This window comes from Taeniopygia guttata, chromosome 3 (genome assembly GCF_048771995.1).
Source record: "Taeniopygia guttata chromosome 3, bTaeGut7.mat, whole genome shotgun sequence".
Classification (NCBI taxonomy): Eukaryota; Metazoa; Chordata; class Aves; order Passeriformes; family Estrildidae; genus Taeniopygia; species Taeniopygia guttata.
The window spans coordinates 46890285-46912697 of record NC_133027.1 but is presented as its reverse complement, the minus strand read 5'-3'; the positions used below and the strand labels follow the sequence as shown (position 1 = coordinate 46912697).

General features: G+C 35.8%; 1 protein-coding gene across 1 annotated transcript in view; it reads right to left on the bottom strand.

The window, feature by feature from the left end:
- Positions 1–22413, bottom strand: part of CDC40 (cell division cycle 40) — a 37790-nt gene that overhangs the window by 7224 nt on the left and 8153 nt on the right. Inside the window, exons 2-12 of the mRNA XM_002194411.7 lie at positions 20987–21073; positions 19619–19748; positions 10584–10667; positions 8497–8636; positions 7808–7904; positions 6041–6180; positions 4338–4412; positions 3714–3759; positions 2280–2381; positions 905–1020; positions 688–821 (exon numbers count right to left, since the gene is read on the bottom strand). Coding sequence (XP_002194447.1) covers positions 688–821; positions 905–1020; positions 2280–2381; positions 3714–3759; positions 4338–4412; positions 6041–6180; positions 7808–7904; positions 8497–8636; positions 10584–10667; positions 19619–19748; positions 20987–21073 — 1151 coding nt within the window. The remainder of the gene's footprint in view (positions 1–687; positions 822–904; positions 1021–2279; positions 2382–3713; positions 3760–4337; positions 4413–6040; positions 6181–7807; positions 7905–8496; positions 8637–10583; positions 10668–19618; positions 19749–20986; positions 21074–22413) is intronic.

Here is a 22413-nt window from a genome sequence, read left to right as displayed (position 1 = left end):
GATATGGGACTGATTATTTTAAAAATAAATAATTCTCAAATCCCAAAGAAATTTTAGAGTCTTCTATGTTCAAGATCTTAGTACCCAGAACTTTGCGAAAAACATTTCAGATAGGAGTGATCTGTTTTCTCTGCAGGTTAAATGTTAAAAACTGGAAGCCATTTCAAGTATTTTGTATTATTTCTTCTTGGACAGACTCTCCCTTTTCTGTCATCTATTGTATTCATACTGTATGTACCAATTACTGCCCAAAAGCCAGGCTAACAGAAAACTAGAATAAAGCTACACTTAACTAACTATTTCAAACATCGGCCAAGTATCATATAATACAACGGACATCCAAGTCTAAAGCATTCAGAACCAACACACACCAATTGTAATAGAGCAGACATTGCTTTAAGAGTTAATTTAAAGACTAATAAACCCTTGGGGAAAGGGGAGAGAGCAGAGACCACTAAAAGTGCAGTGTGCTTCAGGCTGATAGGGCTGTCTTATGTTTTCTTTAGGGAAGAGGAAATCAATGAAGCGTCTCAAGCATTAAGTCGGAACAGGGTTTTAAAGCTTTTCCTGAGCTAGCTAGAACTCAGTACACTCCAGTGGCCTATGTGCTATGTGTACTTCTAAATATTAACTCTCTTAGTTTGCTCACAATATACTTTGAGGTAAAATTCAAAATTTTAAACTTACCATTCCCAGACTCTTAAACTCTTGTCATCAGATGTACTCACAAACCTTCTATTTTCATCCACAAACACAATGGTGTTGACAGCTCCCAAATGCCTATCGTATTCCTGCACAATCTCACCAGTTCGAATATCCCACTACAATTAAAAAAGTCAGAATAAGAATCTGGTTTTTACTAAATACCAGTAGTTTTATAGAAATAAATATTGAATAGACATACCTGTACAATTTTCTTATCTGACATTCCTGCAACAAAGAGATTTTGTTTATCTTCATCAGGATTGAACTTGACACAATAAGGAACCTTCCTGTTGGTGAATCTTGAAATACATTGCCCTGCAACAGAAAACCCATTTATAGTGTACCAGGTTGGAAGTGCTATGGGCTGATTGCAGATACTTATGGGTTCTTTGCAGATACTGAAAAAAAGTTATTTACTAGAAGCAGACAACACTTCTTTTAAAGTCCTTGAGAGAATTAAAGGGCAGAATTTGCCCTGCTCTTTGATTAGACCGACTTTCAAATTTGTGTGCATGCACCAGCATAAACATGAACACACACAAACTGCTCTGTAAGTTTGCTACAGCTTCCCAAACAATACAACAGTTCAGCACCCTTTATGCCACCAGGACACAACAAGAACATAAGGACAGGTTCAGGATATCACAAGTTGACCACTGTCTTTGCAAAACGTATCTCCTTAGGATCAGAGGTCTTCTCAACAAGAGATACAAATTTGGGCAAGAATTCAAGACTAACCTTAGAAGAGGGTAAGAGTAATCCAACTGCAAAATAAAGCCCTGACCTCCCCTCTTAGCTTCAGCCACAAATATCCTGATAATTAGTTATCCCTAACTTACAGGAGACATGTTAATCCGAAAGCTCTGTCTAAATAACTGAGTTCAGACTCAAATTCAGACTAAACACTGGAAGAATTAGACTTACACCTTTCTACAGGCTATCCACCTGTATAAGATTAGATTTCTGCTAACCCAGAAAGCTAACGACTTTTTAAAACATGGGAACATCCTGTCTTAGGAAGAGACCCAGGTTTAAAAGAATACTGACAAAATCTATCCTGTATTTTTTTTAACTTAAAATTATTTGTAGCAGAATGTTACAGACTATCTCCCAGGCATGAGAGCATCAGACCTACCCTTCAACTCTATACCAGCAGGTCACCATCTTTTCTTATCTGGAGGGCTCTTAAGGTTAAGCAAAAGACCAAGTGACATAATTTTTCTAAATTAAGTATATTTAGGTGTAAAGAGTAATTTTATGCCTGTAAACGTAAGCATGCAATTAAATGGTTTGACAAGGTATCTTTTTGCTGAAAATTGTTCCAGCATTACAAGTAACTATCAAACTTCTCAAATAAAAAGCTATAAGAAATACGGTGATGTCAGTTGCACCATTGCAGATAACAACAAAATATATGTGAAAAAAAGACTAATTATCCTGCAATGAAAGCCTAAACAATGCACTATAAGACAATACGCAGGACAACTGGAAACAACCTGAATGCTGAGATATCTTTGTAGCCACTATTAAATAAAAACAGTGCCAAATAACAGCACCTACAAATACAAGCCTACCTGTTTCAGTGTCCCAGAGTTTTAGATAGCGGTCATATGCAGCACTAAGGAACTGAGTGCCTGCATTGTTAAAACAGATGTCTCGAACAGCTTTACTGTGTCCTACAGAATAGAAAAAATGCAACGGTAAACTTTCATCCATTCATACTTAGAATTAATTAAAAAAAAAAAAGTCCCAGCCCATATTACTCAAGCTAAATGCTCTAACAATGCAAAGAGAAGAAAAATCACTCACTGAAGTTCTTAATAGAACTAGCAAAGAATAATTCAAGTGAGTGAGAAATAGTAACTCCTAAACAATTATGAGAATAAAACTCCTTAACACTCTCACACTTCTAAAACACAAAAGCACTGCACAGAACCAACTTGATAAGCAAGTATAAACTTGTATAAATTGATACACGAGCAGAACTTCAGAAGAAATTTAAATACTCTAATAAATGGCAACATCTAATGAAAAAGAGGAGAGACAAATGCTACATAAGACTCATTTAATGGAGAAACATTTAAAATTAGAAAGCAAGTACAAAATATGGGAAATATTTGATCAGAAAATAAAGAATGCTTTAATCTGATATTAATCTTGCTACCCCTCAGCCTCAGTACCTTTATGTGACCACATCAGACTTGCAGTTCTTTTTAGTTTAAATATTGACACAGTAATTGAAATATAGCAAAATGGCAGGCAAATCTGGTTGATAATAAGAACCTTTTGAGAAAAACAGTCACACTGTTCAGGAAGAGAAGTCTATTGAGAGAGAACCATTTTTGAGCCATCATCTTTGCCACACTGCTGTCATCAGAAATAAGAGGTAAAAAAAGACTTCTTTCTTGTTACTCAACATATATTCACTCAGTGTTCTAGAAATGTTCCTGTTTCAATAGGAGAATCAGCTACTTTTGTTCTGCATTCAAGGTTGCTAAGAAGTTTGTATTTCTTTCTCTCAGCTATCTGCTTTAAAAAGCACCTGTTACATGAACAAAGACTGCACCTGAACCTAAAAAAGATTTCCCATGCTTTTGCACTAAAAACTCAGCACAGATGGAATGACCTATTTAAGGAGGGATCAGGCCATGAGACACCCTCACCAGTTAAATACAGAGGGCTGCTGCTTTCAACACAAAGATGGAGCAATTTCATGTCAAAATTTTGTGTTTGAAAAGAAGTCTTTCATAAAGTATTGATGACTACAGAACACTAATGTTTTGTTTTACGGGTTGTAAAGTGTTACATATCAACATTAAATTGCTTGAAATAATGACAAAGTTCTTAAAGAAATGTGCATATTTTTCCATTCTTACTGCTAAAATCATCCTGAATAACCATTGCCTTGGATGCACACAAGTCCTCTTTATGACAAATTCATTTTTCTTTCAGGACATATTCTTCCAGGAAGTTGCTCTAGACATAAATGAGTTTTAAAAGACTATTACCAATAAATGTTCGTAGACATCTTCGATCACCATATACTTCCCATAGCTAGGAAAAAAAGGATGAGGGGGAAATATGTCAATTGTTAAACAATAATGATGCTGAAATTAAGTGCAAATATATGTCAGAAATCTTTTAAGAATTAATTACAAATATATACCATGTACTGATAAATCACAATCTGTCCAGAAATTCACTAGAATGCTGTCACCTTCCTGTTAGCAAAATTCCCTTAGAATAACTAAAACTCCCATACCATATTCCAAGTTTTGCTACTCAAAAAAAAACCCCAAAAAAACAACAAACAACCAAAACATCAGCTTTCTGTTGATATGCTGGACTGAAGTGAGATTAGTACACACCACAAATGCTTCAGTAAAAGATTTCAGCAGAGACCTATTGTTAGTTGTAAAATTAGGCTTCACAGAAAATGAATTAATACAACAACAAAGCCAATAACTTGAGAAACTTGTGACCTTCTAAATGCTATTTAAAAACAACTAACACTGTTCTAACACAGACAAAAAGTATTTGGTAGAAGTACCAAATGTTTACGTATCCTAAAATGCACTGTCTGTTTTCCAGATGGTATAAACTGTATTAATGAAAACAGAAAAATAACTCACCTTAATTTTGCAATCCATAGAGCAAGACAACATTATATGGCCAGACAGAGGAAACAATCTGACTGCACTGACTCCCTGTAAATAAGAACATAAGTTAACGGTAAGCAGATAATCTAGAAGTTTCTTCAGTTCATTTGCTCTCTTTTCCAAGCAAAAAGCTAAAGCTTATCTTCATGAAATAGACAGATACTGTACCTTGAAAAGAAATAACCTGCTCACATTCCATTTTAGAAACAGTGATGTATTTTGAACAAATGCTACTGGAAAAAAAGTTGTTTCACTTTAATGGCTGTATATATAACCTCCTTCAACATCCACACCATTACTGTGGCAAACACAGCAAATAAATACAAACTGGGGGTTAAAGGAGCTATCTCTGCATAACAAGACTTTTCAGATGGGGCAGGTACAGAATTAAAAAAGAAAAAGAAAAAAGTTTTTGCCAGTTCAATCTCTTACATATAGTACCAATGACTTCTACCCACTGACCTCAGATTTCCTGAGTATGGCAACTCCACAGCTGTCTATATTCCAGGTACTCCTTTCTGGGAAGTCCAAAGAACCCCCAAGTACTCATGGTTTTAATGGCCCTCCTTTCCATTTCATGTTGATTATACATATGCCATCCAGTCCCTCCCTCACACCTCTGGTTGGAGCTGGGTACTTTATCCTCCCTAATATTGTCTACTTATATCCCCCAGTTTTTCTAAATTTGTCAGCCCATTTTTCTTTTGCCTCTCTCATCGATATAATTATTCATCTTATTTGATGGAAAAAGCCATTTTACAGATCAGTCTGTTGTAATAGGATAATAGGCAGAGGAGGGACTAGAGCTTTGGGGAGGAGATGTCATTCTGGAAAGCCCTGATAGTTGGGCTATAAGTTGCAGCTATAAGCTCGTCAATACAGCAATCATTTAAGAAGAGCTCAAAGATGCGACTCAATTGCAAAAAGGGATAAAAGCTAAAAACATTCCCTGCATCCTCCTTTCTTCCATCTTCCAAATATTATTAAGGTGATGTCCATTGCAGTGTAGCATATTCCTCCTCAAGCAGTACTTCTAACTAGTGGCAAAAGAAGCAGCACATTGAGTATATGCTGTACAACCCTGAGCAGTGAAACACTTTTTTAATACCAGAAGTATGTATATTGTTTTGGTATCTGACACAAGAAGGAACTGAGGATGTTAAGCAACATCAAAGAAAACTCTTACCAAGACACACCTCTCAAAGGTATTAGCTATTTTTGAGAAACCTGTAATGCCGATGCACCCTACTCACAAAACCTATGTAACTTTGCTTAAGTTTGACAGGAAATAGCCCTTAAGTACTCTTACTACAAAAACCCACAACCCTCAAACATTCTTAGGAATCTCTAGAATCAGCCTTACTGTTACTCACATCATAGTTTAGGAATTAACTTCAAATCCCCAAAAAGTCACTGAATAATACTTTTCCCTTTAAGGTAGGTCAAGAAGTCCCTATGTTAACACAAAATTATATGAAGCTAGACAACTGCAACGGAGCAGGCAAACACCTTGTGTTTGCTACCTTGTGAGCATGTAACTCAGCTAAGTACATGCAGAGCATGGTAAAGAGGAAAATACTCTTTTCCTTCTGCTGATTCTTCGGTTTTATAGAAATTACTAGCTGCAGACAGAAAATTAAATGGGTTGTTATGCTGTATGCTCACAAACATCCTACCTTTGTATGCCCAGACCACACATGGATTTGTTTCTTTGGAAGATAGCACTTCTCAGGTGGTACTGTAGAACGGAGATTAACCCCAACATCTTGAGGGACATGAAGATAAGATCTCCCCTGATAGTCATACATTTCTTTAACTGAAAAGGTGAACACACAATTATGAGAATCCATATTTTAGGAGGTTATAATCTTTGAAAGGCTCAAAAACTCACACAATTATGGTTTTCTCAACACAGCTGCTCTGCTGTAGAGCAAGAAGTGAGAGAGGGGGTATAAGAAAAACCAGCTTCTTCATACACATGTATGTATGGAATCTTATTTGACATTAGTTAAACTCAAATTATGTAATTTCAGTGAAGTCTGCTTGGAACCTTACAATCCAAACATTAAGACAATCTTTTCCTATCCATTTTTCTCATCAAACAGCAAGAGAGTTCCCCTGACCAAAAAGACTCTCCTTACACTAACACTACATAGATTAAACTGCGCAGCTCTGTGATGTGTAACTCATGGCAACAGAATTACAAATCAAGGAAAAGAAGATTCATTTGGCCCAGCATGAAGCAATATTGGTCAGCAACAGCCAACAGCTGCTCTTTAACTGGATTTAAGAAGTGATTGCACAGTCAGAAACACAGGGATGCATTGTGCAGGAAAATGGATTATTTCAGAGTAGATGTATGTTGGGTAGCCATGACAATACACTGTGCACTGACTAAATTAATTTCTCAGTTTCTGGGATATTGTTATGGCAGTTTTGGTTGTACTCTTGCACAGTATTCATGCATACAAACATCTTCAAAATGGAGAATTTCTGGAATGTTTGCATGCAAGAAAATCACAGTTTATATGGCAAGGTGAAACTTCAGATAGAGACCATGAAAACTTGGATACAAAATAATTAGTCCTTAGGAGGCTCAGTGGCTAAAATTTCATGTTTGTTATGCTCACTGCTTTTCAATAAATACTGTCATGATCTACTACACGTAAACAGAACAATGTTCTAATGTCAGCAATGCTTTTCTCACAGGCACCACTTCTTCCTCAACGCACATTAGAAAGGATGCTCGCAGCTCCTGTGTGTGAGCCTGGCTGTAGAAACTGGTACACAAAGAGTGACCCTGTCTACCAAACTATCCGCACCAAGCCCTGCAACACAGGGCTGTTTTGTATGCAGACGGCTGAAGTAACAGCTTAAAAAAATTACTGAATTCTACTTAATTACCAAGCCATTTTCTTTGAAGGTACCACATACTATAGGCTTCTGTAGGGTAATTAATAATATACAATTATTCATAGTATGACGGCAAGAGCATTTACATTAGAAATTGAGGAAGTCTAATGTTCAAGTGATTTTCTAAATTGTTCATAAACCATAACTCGGAGCACTACCTGCTGATGAAAATACTGACGCATAAGACTACAATAATTCTGAAGCTGAAACTAAGCCAAACTCATAACTTCAATACTTTTGCTCTGTGAAACAGGAAAGGGATATGTGCATCTAGTAACATTAAAAATAAATAAATAAATAAAACCAATACTCTGAAAAATGATATTTCCACACTGCTCTTCACAGTACAAAATGGAAATACTCCAAGTTTATCTCTTGCCCCATCCTTTACGCTTTTGCCTGTGAGTGCTGTTATCTCCAATACAGAAACATCAACGTGCTGAGGCTGTCTGCCATCCTTACTAATTAACACAGCAGGCAAGAAAACACAGCGAACTAGAAAATGAGAACAGCCAGGAAGATGCCATTACCATGTAATATAGTCTTCTCCTCCCCAGGTTTATCATCCTCTAGTTTTCCTCTCTTCTGCCTCTTAGCTGTTATTTCATCCAGCTCCTTCTGCTCTTCCTGGAAAAAAATAAAACATGATCTCTTAAAGTCAGCATTCAGAATCACGTAACAAAATCCAGAACTGTACTACTGTTCTATTAAGAAGACATTTAGTTGCTAAACAAGATTAGAAATATTTCTAAGCATCAATAAAGAGAATACCCTTGTCAAAACTATAAAAGCTTGGAAGGCTATGTACCTTAAAATGACTAATATATTTTTATTCATAGACTAAAGCTAAGCAGTGACTGGACAAGAAGGATATCTGTTGGGTGGATGGTTTAGCATGAATGGATTTGCGTGTGTGATACTGGGGGTTTTCATTCGCATTTTTTTTCCAAAACTTTTACTTTCACTTTTCTTTTTCCACCCTGTTTCTTTTAATCAGACTCTACACACAAATTGAATTAATTTTATTTCCAAAAAGTTTTCCAAATTACTGAGTGCAGAATATCTGGAACATCTTATTTGAACATATCACCAAAAATGTTTCTATTACCCCAAAGCATAGCATGGATCTGCTTGGACAAGCACTAGTGCAGCTGGACCTCAGCTGAAACCACTGCCATGTACGGACAATTTGTATCCATTTTGTTAAAGCAGGACTTACTTCTGATGGTTTGGCTACTTCTTTTTCATCAACATACTTTGCCCATGGTCCCAGAAAACCATCAATATTAGATGCATCATTCTCCTTGAATTTCTTCCTTTTTTCAATTTTCCTCTGTCCTGTTTCAAACACTGTTAAACCTGAAGAAGGAAACAATACACTGACTAACTGCTAACACAGAATACATCAGAGGTTACACCACAGTCAAAGAAGAAACCACCACCACCACTCCTTTCAGTATAAAGGACAACATGGAAAAAGTATTTGAGCAAAATTGGCCAAAGCATTGCTCACTTTTCCAGCTATGAACACTGCTAACTATGCACAGTAACAGAGTAACCACTTTACCTGTGTATCCTAGCTTGTTAGAATATTTAACCATGCATGTACCATAAATTTTTAGCAGTAAGTCTGCTGACTGTATGAACACAACAATTTTCATGCTTTAAATAGTGTAGTTTTTGAAAGTAAAGTCTTCTTGGCTTCTGATACCTCTGAATCCTCTCAGTTTAAAAAAAAACAGCCCTAAAATGAAAATAAGAAGAGTGTCCCAAAACCCCAACCCCAACTGTATATTTTAATTTATAAAAAAATTATTAGAATTATAGAATGGTTTGAGTTGAAAGTGACCTTTAATGATCACCTACTCCAACCACCTTGCAATGAGCAGCAACATCTTCAACTAGATGTGAAAGGTTGTCCAGAGCCCTGTCCAACCTGAACTTGAATGTTTCGAAGGATGAGGCACACACTACACACAAGTCTGGGCAACTTGTTCTAGTATTTCACCAACCACATTGTAACAAATTTCTTCCTTATGACTTAGTCTGCATCTATCCTCTTTTAGCTTAAAATAATTTCCCTTGTCCTATTGCAACAAGCTCACTTTAAAGAGTCTGTCACTATTGACAGTCATCTCCCTCCAACCACTATCTTCTTCTTTCACAGAAATACTAGCTTTTCACAAATATTGCATCCTCAGAATTTCACGTGTCAAAACCACTATACAATATAGATATGGGAGGGGAAAAAAAACCTTGTAGGTAACTATTTTAACATCTTTTAAGTTTTTCAAGCTTGTATATACAATTATGTTCAATTTTCAAGCATTGTTTTTGTGCAGCAACAGTAATACTCATCTAGAGCAAAACAGACAAAAAGCTTTACATAAACAAGGGGAAAATAGGCAATGTAAAAAGTTAAGCAGTGATCAAAAGGAATCACATTAATCAAGGGTTTTCTTAAAATGAAGTACGAAATTCTGTTATGAAAACAGTTTTTAAAAAGGGTTTTATCTTAGTTATTTCCTTCTTTGGAAGCAGAGACTGAAATAAGCTTGGATATATTCAGAGAAAGGGGACACAGAAATAAAGATCCTTTGTATACCTATGTGAATAGGATATTTGAAAAAGACATGCAAGGAAAAGTATAACCATGACATTTACACAGGTACAGTTTTCCAATGTGAACGTTTCCCTCTGAGTGTTAAACATCTTGTATCAAAGTATTAATTACAAACCCCATGTCTTTGGTAGTCAATCCTCCCACTGGCATGCCATGCTGTTACCAATTGGCAACCTTCCAGTGGTTTTTCTTTTCCAAATAACCCAAAGAGCTTAACTTTGCTAAGCAGAGATAACATGCAACTCCCAACAGGAGTGCCAGAGGTTACACACAGAGTGATCAGTTTGCTCCTGAGGAGCAGTTATGGTGATTAGCTCAAACATACTGGTATCCTAATGCAGACACATGATAATGCTAGCTAAGACAGAATTTAAGAGGACCAAAAAGCTGTTTCAAATTGTACTGATAAATTGTATTAATGCAATGGCACATTACAAATCCTATTCTGAAATTTGTCATGACAACCTGAATCATTTGCTACTTCAAGAAAACAAAACACTCCAATATTTCTCATCCCCCTCTACATTAGAATTGCAACACATCTCTTCTTTATTGGGTTCTTGGACATGGGTAAGTCTCACATAATACCTTCCTTTGCTAATACCTATTCCATTTCTTAGTAAAGAAGAAATGAAAACAATTTAAAGATGCAAGTAATTTATACAAGATTCTCAGTTAACTACCTTGATTTTTTTCAGCTTCTTCTACAGAACCAATATACTTGGTAGCAGCTTCAGGGTTATCTACAGAGGGGTCTAATGCATAACCTGGAACAAGAGGAAAAAAAATACTGTTATTTCAAGCTTTTCAGTTTTGTACAACTTTTACTACTCTGTCCCTCTGCAAATTCTTTCCTGTTAACTCTGAATGAACTGGAGATGATGAAGGATTGAAATTTTGGAATTCCATTAACTTTTCACTTGGCCTGAATATAAAGATTACTACGAAGTAGTACCATGAGGCCCTTGAATACCATTTGCTATCAGAATTCTTAAATTTACACAACACAGAGAAATAAATAAATGTAATAGGCAACAGTTAACAACATAAGATACCAAGGGTGAGTAATCACAAGAAGCCAAGTAACAGAATCTGGTGGGAAGGGACCCCAGGATGCCCCTGCTCCAAGCGAGGTCAATGCTGAATTCAGGTCCGTTTGCTGCAATGCAAACAGACTTTAAAATGTCATAGCAACCTCTTCTTGTAGTAACATGGCATAAAGAAAAGACTAGCTCAAAATCTTATGTCAGTGCACTCAATGTTAAATGGTTGCTGCTTTAGTGCAGGGCACTGCTCCTTGGTTTGCAAAGCCAGTGAGTCACGTGGAAACCAGACAGTGGCTGCTGCATACACAGAGCCCTCTGGCTTCAGGAGCAGCCTTCTGCTCTGCCCACTGCTTCTGCTGGGTCAAAAACTGTCATTTTTGGCAGTTCTGGGGCGGCAGCAGCTGAAAGGAAAAGGACAGAGATGGGGAAAAAATAAATCAAATGAAGTTTTTTAGGGCTTTAAATGTATTCTGTCTCCCACAGCAAAAATTATTTAATTCTCCTCCTGTCACAACTGGGAAAGCTTCAACCTGAAAAGAGTTGCTTTAACTAACGTGGATGGTATCAGAAGCAGTAATCATGGACTTTAATTTTTAAAATAATTAAGTATTCACATCTTCATTTCCTGACTACAGCTATTGAGCCTCAATAAAAACAAAACAACCCCAACCACAACAAAATCCGCTGCATTTAGTCTTATAAATAATTTATAAAATGAACAAGCACTTCGTATCTATTCAGGATATTTACAATTTTAATACATATATTCAAATTTTTTTCTCCATTTCTCCTGAAGTGGATAGCATGATCTTGTAAGACAGACAAATTCATTTGGTTTCCAAGGAACAGGTGGCGCACTGAACACTTACTGACCACCATGGCTTTTTTTTTTTTTTTTTTTTTTTTTTGGGAAAGACTGCACCCTGGTGGACATAACACCAATTTTTATTAAATATTAAAGTGATAAAATGTCTCTTGTGGAGTGAATGAGAATTCCTCCGTATCAAGAAAAAAAAAGAAAGAAAGCTATTAAACCATCAGTAAAAGCAATCACACACACATAATGAATTAAATCCTACAGCATACAATCCAATTCCTGTACTTTTGTTGATTCACAGAGACAATCCTGTGCAGGGGAGATTATCCAGTCTAATCTGGAGAGCAATGGCTCATAAAGGCCCATACAAACGCATACAAGCTGAGAACCTATCAATACCATTCCAATAGCCAAAGGAAGGAGATTGTCTCCCCAAACATTTTTCAGAAAGACTACTCTCCTAGAACATGGTCCAGTTAATTTCTTTTTAGATGCTGGGAAAAAAAGTACTATTGAAATTAGTAGAAGAGCTATTCCAAGAACACAGCAGGTATTCCCAATCTAAATAGAGCATTCCACCTGCCGACCAGCCCTGGAGTTTCAAACCTGGTAAAACCCAGCTATGGAACAACATATGTCCAGATGATCCATGAATACAATATAGGGAGAGAAATACACACCAATGTCATCTTACAAAATATACATTCCCACTATTCCTCCGTTAAACAATAGAATAATTTATTCTAGACTTTTAGTAGGATTTACTTCTACAGATAAGCAAACTGAGCCAACACTGCAATAAGACTTCCCCTAATTTAGCTGCCTGCTTTTATTAAACCACTATTTCAATGAGTTCCTTTCCAAGCTATAAGGTTTCTGTTAACAGTAGAGTATTACTTTGGATTGTTGTCAAAATCAATACAGTGGTTTACTTGTCTTCCAACTGTATTGACAGCATCTCTGGGACTCTATTTGCTTGGTACTTGTAAAAGAGGGACAGTATTCCCATGAATAGGGCCCCTGGGCCAAGCACAGCTTCCCGTGGAAGTGGAGACTTCTTATAGTTGAGTTGAATTTGGTCCAGCATCATTCTCACAGAAAAGCTCTGAACAATTTCTACTTTCTAGTGGATATGTGAAAGGGAATATTTTCTTTCTGGCTGGGACTCCTAAACGCAGCTGCAAAAGACAGCTTGCTTTTATCTCACTCAGCTGGTATCCCACATAATGTGCCCTGACTTCTATGTCTCCTTCAGTTTTAGTTAGGAGACAGATATTTCCCACAACATTTTAGCAACCAAAGATACAATTCCACCTACATCCATAATTCCAGTGCACCTGAAAATGGTTGGTTAAATAATTAGACTTTGATGTGCATTCCAGAAAGACAGCTCATTAAAGCCTGTTTACACCTCACTGTGCAATGCAGCACATAGAGATCCAGAGTAGCTCAGGTATGAGGAAAAATACAGCTGGACTAACCCACTCTGAAATGGCATCTCTGCAGAATCAAAGTAATCAGAGAATAAAGTGCCTGCAAATGTTAACAGGTAATAAGTGACTGTAGGTGTTGCATGTGACATGAGTAGATTAAAATTTTAAAAAATCACAAGTTTTATTTCCAAGGCAGTTATTTTAGGCTCTTAAAATATCAGTGTTAGTGATGACATAATCCTGCTATAACTAAGTTACTGAGTACTCATAAAGAGCTTTGAGATTCATTAGACTTCAATAGAAGACTATTTCTTATTAAAAAGGACATTAATATCTTGTGAAGAAGAGATTTAAAAATACCAAATGTTGCATGAATGAAGCAGTCCACTATTAGGATGAGTACTGATGCTCAAATAGCTATGAAATGCCTAAAATATTCATGAACAATTTGTGTGCAGCATGTAAAAATAATCTGTAATTCTGCTTCTGAAAATGTATATGTGGTCATATATTGACTTTTTTATCAGTACTCAAAAGGGGATTTTCAAGAGACTTTCAGCTGATAGCACAGATACAGAAGAATAAACATGTGCTGTATGTTAGGACTTCCTGGTCTTTTTTTGACATGCTCCAAGGAATACAACATTGAAAAAATAATGCTAGTTAAGCATTTAAAATCATATTGTCTTGTGAAGGGGAATTTTATTTTCTAGAGAGACAGCCTTTGCTTGATAGTTGAAATTAAAATAAGAAGACTGCCTTACATCAATGGACTCAAACTAGGGTAGATTACTTAGGACTGAAGATGCAAAACTGCTTGCCAATTTAAAAAGTCAGACTCCCACAGAGCAATTATTAATGGTTTTCCATTAAACTGGGAGAGGACCTTTCACAACATTATAAAATGCCTACTTGGACTATTTTATTCAACGTTTTTTATGGATTATGCCATCAGCATACTCCTTTCAGGTAGCTATAAAGGTCAATAAGGTCTTCCCCTCAGGACTCCTTTTTTTTTCCAAACTAAACAGTCCCAGCTCTCTCAGCCACTGCAAATTTTAACCCTAATGTGGAAAACATCTCCAGTGCCCATGACCACTTCACTTCCCCTACCTCCTGCAATAAAAGGAACCTTACTGAGATGGGTAGGTCTTATTTAAATTAAAAAGCAGATGGCACTGAGTAGGTTGAAAGAGTACTTTTTGATAAAATAGCTGGGGTACTTAAAGAATATCTAAAGAAATATAATACTTAAAAATACTTTAAAAAAAGGAAGTAATTTGCAATGACACACAATCTTTAGAAACCCATATCCTCAAGGAAAAGGCAGCACAGAAATCTGAAATCTCAGCCAACAGGGACAGTAATAATCACAGAATCCTATTTAAACTGAAGGCAGGGAAATGGAAAACCCAAGCACACATGCAAAATGACAGAGGCTAAAAATAATACATTGAAATATCTTGTTTTATTGTCCTACCTAATTGGTAGGACAATACTGACATAATTGGACATAAAATGTATGCTTTACCAGCTAGAAAGAATACAGAAATAAGATGGTCATGCCAATGGGGAGAAATATGCTGTATGCCATAGAAAGCTTAAAAATAAATCAGATTAACAGGTTAATAGTGTTAATGAGCATTAAATGATTCTGTGGACTGAAATTTCAGGTCTAAGTAGTGGTGAGTACAGTTGCCAGAACTCCCAGAGTGACCATTAAGACAGAAAATGCAGTAACCATGAAATGGTAACAGAAATTAAACAACAGGTGCCGGGGAAAGAAGCACAGTAATAATGACATATTTTAGTCATCTCCTTGCAGCAGACTGCACAAATCTCACACCAAGATGTGATAATTTTTACACAATGTACTTGTACCATGAAGCAGTCACGTCAGAGATTCACATGAAGAAAAGCTAGTTTAGCAGTGCAGGAAACTTGATTTTAAGATATTCTTTCTAAGGACACATATTTTAAACAATGACCATAACAGGATATAAAAACTAACATTGTTGACAAAGCAAAGGAAAATATAAAAGCATTTATGACAATAATTTCAATCTCAAATAAAAACATTTATGACAATGATTTCAATCTCAAAACAGGAGGGCTATATTAAGAAAAGATTTTTAAAAGGAATAGAAAGTGAGCGCCAAAGGGTAAAGCCTTTTTCAAATGCAGGGGCACTTCAAAGACATCATGTAGGAGGAAAAAAACTAATACCTGACAGCTAATAAAAGACAAATTTCAAGCAACTAGAAGAACGTGAGCACTGCCAGATAGTAAGTTAAGAGAAACTATTAGAAATAAGAAATTGTTCTTCAAAGAGCTGAAGTTGCAGATGTGGAAAATACAAAGACCAAACTCCAGCAGACAAAGTAAACACTACACTAAGGCAGCCTGCTCCCAGAAGTGAGGGAAATCTTGTAAGATGTAAAAACTAATGCTTGTCCATTGTCAAAACTGGCAGGGATAGAAAGTGTACCCAACAACGTGTAGGCTAACTGATGATCAAGAACTGCAAAGAGCATCTGTGAGGGTTGTATTAAAGACATGCTGATTATGGTGGAGCTTGGGTAGACTCCTGTGCCGGAAGCTTTCCTCATGGGCAACATGACGCCATATCTACCTCAACATGAAATGCCAGGAAACCAGAGAGTCAAATAAGCGTCAACAAACACCAGGATCAGAGGCACCCACCCAAGAGATCTAAAGTCAAATCACAGTGCAGATACTCTCACCTCATATCACCTCAATATGACAGAAAAGGAATGTATCAAATACAATGCAGTCTTTCAAAAGACGTTTCAGACGACATATTGAGAACTGCAGATCAACCTACCAGACATTTGTATGGTTAGAAGATTCAAGGAATAGAAGCTACAATAAATAAAATGAGTATGCACTTGGATGAGCATTATATATTGCAGGAGAACAGACACCACAATTTTCTCTACAGGTAAATCACAATGAGAAAACCTCCAGAATATTTCTGAGGTGACAATCCTGTGAATGAGCAAAGCTTAGTTGATCTTGGATACCTTTACAAAACCAAGTTAGACTGATTACAGGGTGCCTCAAAGACATTTTAAAAAACCCACAGGTCCTGTGGTGTTTTGATGGTCAGTTGATTAAAAGTTACTAAAACACTGTCAAGAATAAATGGTTGGTTTGCACAGCACAGGAAAGTTGTTGGTGGATTCATGCTCAGGCCCATGACATTCAACATATAGATAAATGATTGGGAAAAATGGAGCAAGTAGCTTTGAACAAGTTACTCACAGAACAAATTCACTGTGAGAGTAACATGTAACAGCTGTGCATGGCTTTGCTCTCCATTTTAGGAGCAATACACTGGAACTAGAAGAGATACAGAAGAGAGACTACAACAGCCATAGGCATGAAAAGGCTGCGACTAAGGAACAAGAAGATTGATCAGATCTATCCAGGTGGGAAAAAAAAGGAGACTGAGAAGAAGCTATGGCCAAGATCTATAAAATAAGAAATCACATGGAAATGGTTAGTAAGAAATGATTGCTCATTTCATTTTCCAGCATAAGAGACATAGAGGTATGAAGCCAAACTAGAAAGCTGTTAAGTTCCACAAGTTTGAAACAGAGATACTTCCTCACATAAGGAGCTGCTAAGCTGCAGAGCTGCCTGAAAGAGGTTACTGTACAAAGGAAAATTATACAGGTTCAAGAAGCAGCTGGAAGTCTGTCAAAAAGAAAAAACAGAAAACACCCAACAAGTTGCCTGAAAATTAATAAATATATAAGCATTGCCCTTGGTTGACAGACTGTGTATTGAAAAGAAGTATCCAGTTGTATCACTATTTTCTTGCTTCCTTCTTCTGCTCCTCACTAGACACCCATTGCTAGCCACTTGTCTAATGGAATAAAGGGCTGGAAGGACCCACAGTCAGTGACAGCATGGATGTTCTCAATGATTCTATCCAAGCATCACAAGAAAAATGTACTTTTAAGAATAAATATTTTACTGCACAAGAAGTAAATAAGAAAAACTAGTTGCCAAAAATACTTGGGTTTTGTTTGTGATTAATATACAGGTTTCTCAATGAATATGTATAAGCTTTCACAATTATATATATAATAAATATGTAATTTTTTTGTGAAAGACACTGAGACAGTTGAGCTGTTTTGGATACATGATCTCATTTATTAGCCTTGTCCTTCATTTACAGTCACGCTTATCTACTTGCCAGCTATTGCAGATTTGTTCAAGACCTCCTGCCTTAGTGCAATGGTGCTTAAACAGAGTAACAGAGACCATAAGTCTTAAGATTTGCAGCTTTTAAAAGATGGTTTACTCCTGTTCTTCTAATAGGTTATGACTCAGTCTTGAAAAAGATTTATGGCTTGGGTTTATGCCTACCAATTTTACTTGCATTTCTATACTTTGTATTTTCTGAGAAGATATTTATTGCATCCTTCCAAATGGCAAAAGAGAGTATTGGAAGTGTTAATAGATAACTTTCTGGCAACTTAAAGGAGTGGTGTTTTAACAGATCTCCTACTGAGCCAGAATATAATGCTCACTTACTGCATCTTCTAGCTTGAACTTCAGGTTCTCAGTGCTGGGTCTTGCTGTTTAAACTGCCTCTATATCACCCTTTTCCTAGTTCCTTTGTCACTGTATCCAGATCATTATCTGTTGAACATTTCTAGAAAGCTGAATGATAGCTGCACAGTTGTCAGTGTTCCAAGGTTTAAAAATACATTTTTAATACAGCTTTCAAGACAGTTGCTATACAGTGATGATATAACCAACAGAAGTAGTTTTGAGTAGACTTGCTAGCTTTATCTTTCTCCAAATGAAACTTTTCAAACAAAAAAACCTAAATGAAACACTATATGCGTACAGGCACTTTTCCCAGTATCTATTTTACACACACAAAAATGTTACATTTAATTTCAACCCACAAAATGTTACATTTAATTTCACAGAACAAAATTTAATCTGTCTATTCAGATCTTCAACAAAGGCTCCTACTTGTATTGTCTATCAAATTCTAATATCAAAATTATAGTCAAGTAAGTTAAAATTATGCTATGAAATGAGATATCAATTTCTTAATATTGTCATTTTGGTTATATTCCACATTCTAACAACTCAGTGAAAAGTACCTAATAGCTAAAACTATGAAAGAGAAAAGCTCTGTAATTAATATATCTCAATTTTCAACATTTACAAGAAAGCTTCTAATAAAACTCAAGCATAATGAAAATTGAGTGTGGGATAGTCTCTGATGTTAGGCATTTTCTTCCACTGTAATACCTAGCTACCACAGATGTTAGCAATGAAGTCCCAGTCTCATGCATCACAGAATGCAGTAAATGAATTCAGGCATGCATAAAGCCCTAATGAAATTAAGGATAGTTGTTTAGGAAGGTGATTTTTGAGGCAAAACAGTTTGAAAGAAGTAGTATTTTGAATATAAATATGAATAAAGAAAGATGCAAATCTGTTGTGCAAAAAGTTGAGTGTTGTGATATTTTAAGTTAACACAGGAAGTATCAGATTGCCTAATAAACTGAATTTCAAGTATATAAAGGATACTTCATCTGAACAAGCACTTGCAATCCAACTTAAAACAGAAATGAAAGCTTACCAAGACACATAGGAAAAAAATTAACCATTGTTATATGTAAACACATGGGAGCTTTGCTCTTTCAAGTGTTTGCAGAAGAATGTTTAGAATCCATAGCCTTTCCATATTTTTTCCTATCTAAAACAAAAAAAAGTTTTTCTTACAATTCATAAAAAGTCTGTTTGAACCTCAAGCTTCTCCAAGACTCAAACGTTTTATCTTTCAAGTGCCACTATTTACAAGGGGCAATGTTATTCAATATAAGAAAGCAGTTATTACTCTGAACACCAAGACAGTTCTTTGGGTCTGTCTTTGCCAAGACTGTTTTAGTAATGCATTCCCATTCTCTGCAAATCTGGTTCATTCCGTTGGTATCAAGAGGCAACCACTGAAGAACCTGACAACTCAATAACGCTTCATTATGGTTTAGAGGGAGTCAGAATCACATGAGAGAATCTATTTGCATAACAGATCTACAGTTAGTCATGTGAGAAGTGTGAAATTTTGATTTGTGTTTTCTACACTTGATGCAACTAATGGAAAGATTCATTAAGAGGGGCTTGCTAGGAAATAATAGACTGGATTACAGTTCAAAACAGAATTGCAAAATTAATTTTCCTAAATAAATGATCCATATGATCTCTATTCATACGGATTCTTATTCAAAAGCTTTTTCCCATTTAATTAATTCTGATAAAAAGCAGTTTACAGAAGTTACAGTCCTATTAATTGTTCTGTCAAGACCATCACGATTTGTCCAACCTGGGTATGATAAAGATGGAGGTGAATTCCACTGTTAAGGACTTACCATAGGTTGCAAATGTTCTTCTTTGTTGTTCAAACATGAAATCATTGATGTGAGCTGGCTCTGCATATCCAGAAAGCATGTTTCTAGGTGCAGCCATTTGCTGAGTCCTAAATGGATTTTCTGGTCCAAACTTCATCAAAAATGTTAAAACAAGGTGGAGCAGAATTAGTAATTTGTTATTTTTGTGTCACTTACTTTTTCAGAAAAAAAAACCCCACAGAAAAAAAGAGACCCGTGTTTCAAAAATTATAACGCAAAATCACTTCAACTTTAAATTTCTTTGCGACTACTGAATAAACTTCATCTGTTATTTTACATGGTAATCACACAGCTGTTCTGAACAGTTGATTTCAGGATTGAACTTTCTAGCACAGAGCTTTATGCACAGAGCTCAGGTTGATATGGCCTACTTGACAGAACCAACACATACCATCATTCAGTATGGGACCAGTACAAGCATCCAGAAGATAAAACCCAAGGCTGTCCTACAGTCGGTCTCCCTAACTAAAACATTTACACACAGCAGCACTGAAGCAAGTTAAAAACAGTACTTTTGTTCACACATCATGACTTTGATATGTTGCAAGCTCGCTTATGAAAAGGCCATTTTATGTGGTTCTTCAAGAGGCTTTCTAAACATCCAGCATAACTAATGTAGAAAATTGATACTGATGCCATATTTCTCTACCTAGAAAGCAAAATCCCTGGTTGAAGAGAAGACAAACTGCACAAAGAAGTAAATACAGAAAAAAGTTAAATGCTTGAACAGCTATTTTTATCTTTCAGATAGCCTGTCAGTTATAACAAAATGAAAAGTGGTTCACATGGTACCAGGCAGTCTAAATTCAGTCTTAAAATGTTTTTCACTATACAAATTTAGCATAGCTCAAGTTACTAAAATTCTTATACTGATGTGAATAATTAAACTGAAAGTATTTTGATTTTAATGTTAAATTGCCCTCTTAAAAGTCTTATATCTGTAAATCATACAAATATTAATTAATGAGCACAACGAATAAATAGCAAAAACATGAAAACAGTAAAGGACCACTTCAGTGCAGTTCCTGTTTAACTCAGCATTTTTATAATGCTATTTTCCCAGCTTAATTTTTAATTTTCATAGCCATAATTCTGATAAACATTTTATCTTCTTAGAAAAGTTTTATGCAGAATATTAAAATTCAAGCACTAAAAATACCAACACACTTGTTGTGTAGATTGTATTTTTTAGTTTGCCTAAACTATATTCCAAAATGCAGCAAGCATCCGAAGAAGTTGTCTTATACGAAAGTCACACAAAATTTATATAACCTCTTTCCTTTAAAACAAAGGTGTTTCTGCTCTAAAAAAACCCACATTGTTTCTTACCTCAGGTGCAAACATAGTTTCATAAGTGGGATTGTATTGAACTTCCTTGATAGCAGGATCAAGGTGGACTCCTGTTTCCACATCTTCCTGAAATCAAACAGACATATTAATAACCCATTTTTACACACAGATATTTAAATATATGACATTACCTTCTTTCAGTCCAAATTAGGGCTGTAGTTCAAATTGACACTTCAAGCATAATGAAAGAGAAGAGCACCTTGGCCAAAGTTTCTATTCTACAAAAATATTGATTACAAAGCCAATGTCAGGTGGCCACTGAGAAACTTGTCTAAAACAAAAAACTTGAAAATTTTTGCATGTGAAATAGTATTTCTTTTTATTTAAAGATTTCATGCACACATTTTAAAACCAGCAGCAAGATTGAAGGAAATTTTTTCTCAGCTGAAAGCCAGATTTGTAAAGAAGAACCAATTAAAATGGTCATGAATTTAATATTAAGGTATGAAAACTAGAACTCTACAAAAGGTAGAAGGCAGAAATCACAAGTAATTATTCTGAAAGACAGCTGCAAAGAAAAAAATTACATACCAACATTACATATAAACATTCATTATAACAATAACTTTCACAGAATCCAATAGTCCCTTATTTCCAAAAGGTACACTTTTAAACTGAAAGGTGTAAATGTAATTCAGCTTCAGTACTTAAACACATTTGCAAGTCTAAGGTGACAAAAATTTAACTTGATAGAAGAAGGGACAAGAAAGAGGGATTAATCAAGAGAATAACTTCAAGCAACTCACAGGGAAAATTTCAGAAGGGCACATGAAGCTGAAATAGAAGACAGAGAAGAAAGAAAATGGCTGACAAGGTAGCAGTGCCCAAAAAGACACGGTTTCAGAGCTTTACGAAGGCTCTTTCACATCAGAACCCCTTCCCTCATCAAAACCTCAGTTAATGAAGGAGAATGTTATTTTGCAGAATTATTACTGCCATTGCTTCCTGTATCTTTATTCTAGAAAAACAGCAATTGAAAAGGACTCAATGTGCTAGTATACTGACAAAATCCCTAGTAATCATACTGAAAAAGCTATCTTACCATCACTGCTTAGTCAGTGCTTACCTACAACAGGATCCCAAAGCATTTGTGACTTACAAAAGAAAGTGGCACAACAGACAACCAGATTTTAGCAGTTGCTTCATTAACAGAAATTATCTCAAATAAACTCTATCTTGCTTTGTATCATAGTATCTCAAAAGAACAAAATGGCCCATTCTTAACTTGTTTAATATTGTTAGCTATTCTCTGACATAAGAGAATAGCTAACAATACTAGAAGAAGCTTTTTCTCTCCCCAGTTCAACAGCAGGTCAATTACAAATTTGCTCACGCATACAAGATTTAGAAGATTTTAAAACCTGATTTTCTTGAACACAGAAAACAAAAACAGTACCTAAAGATCT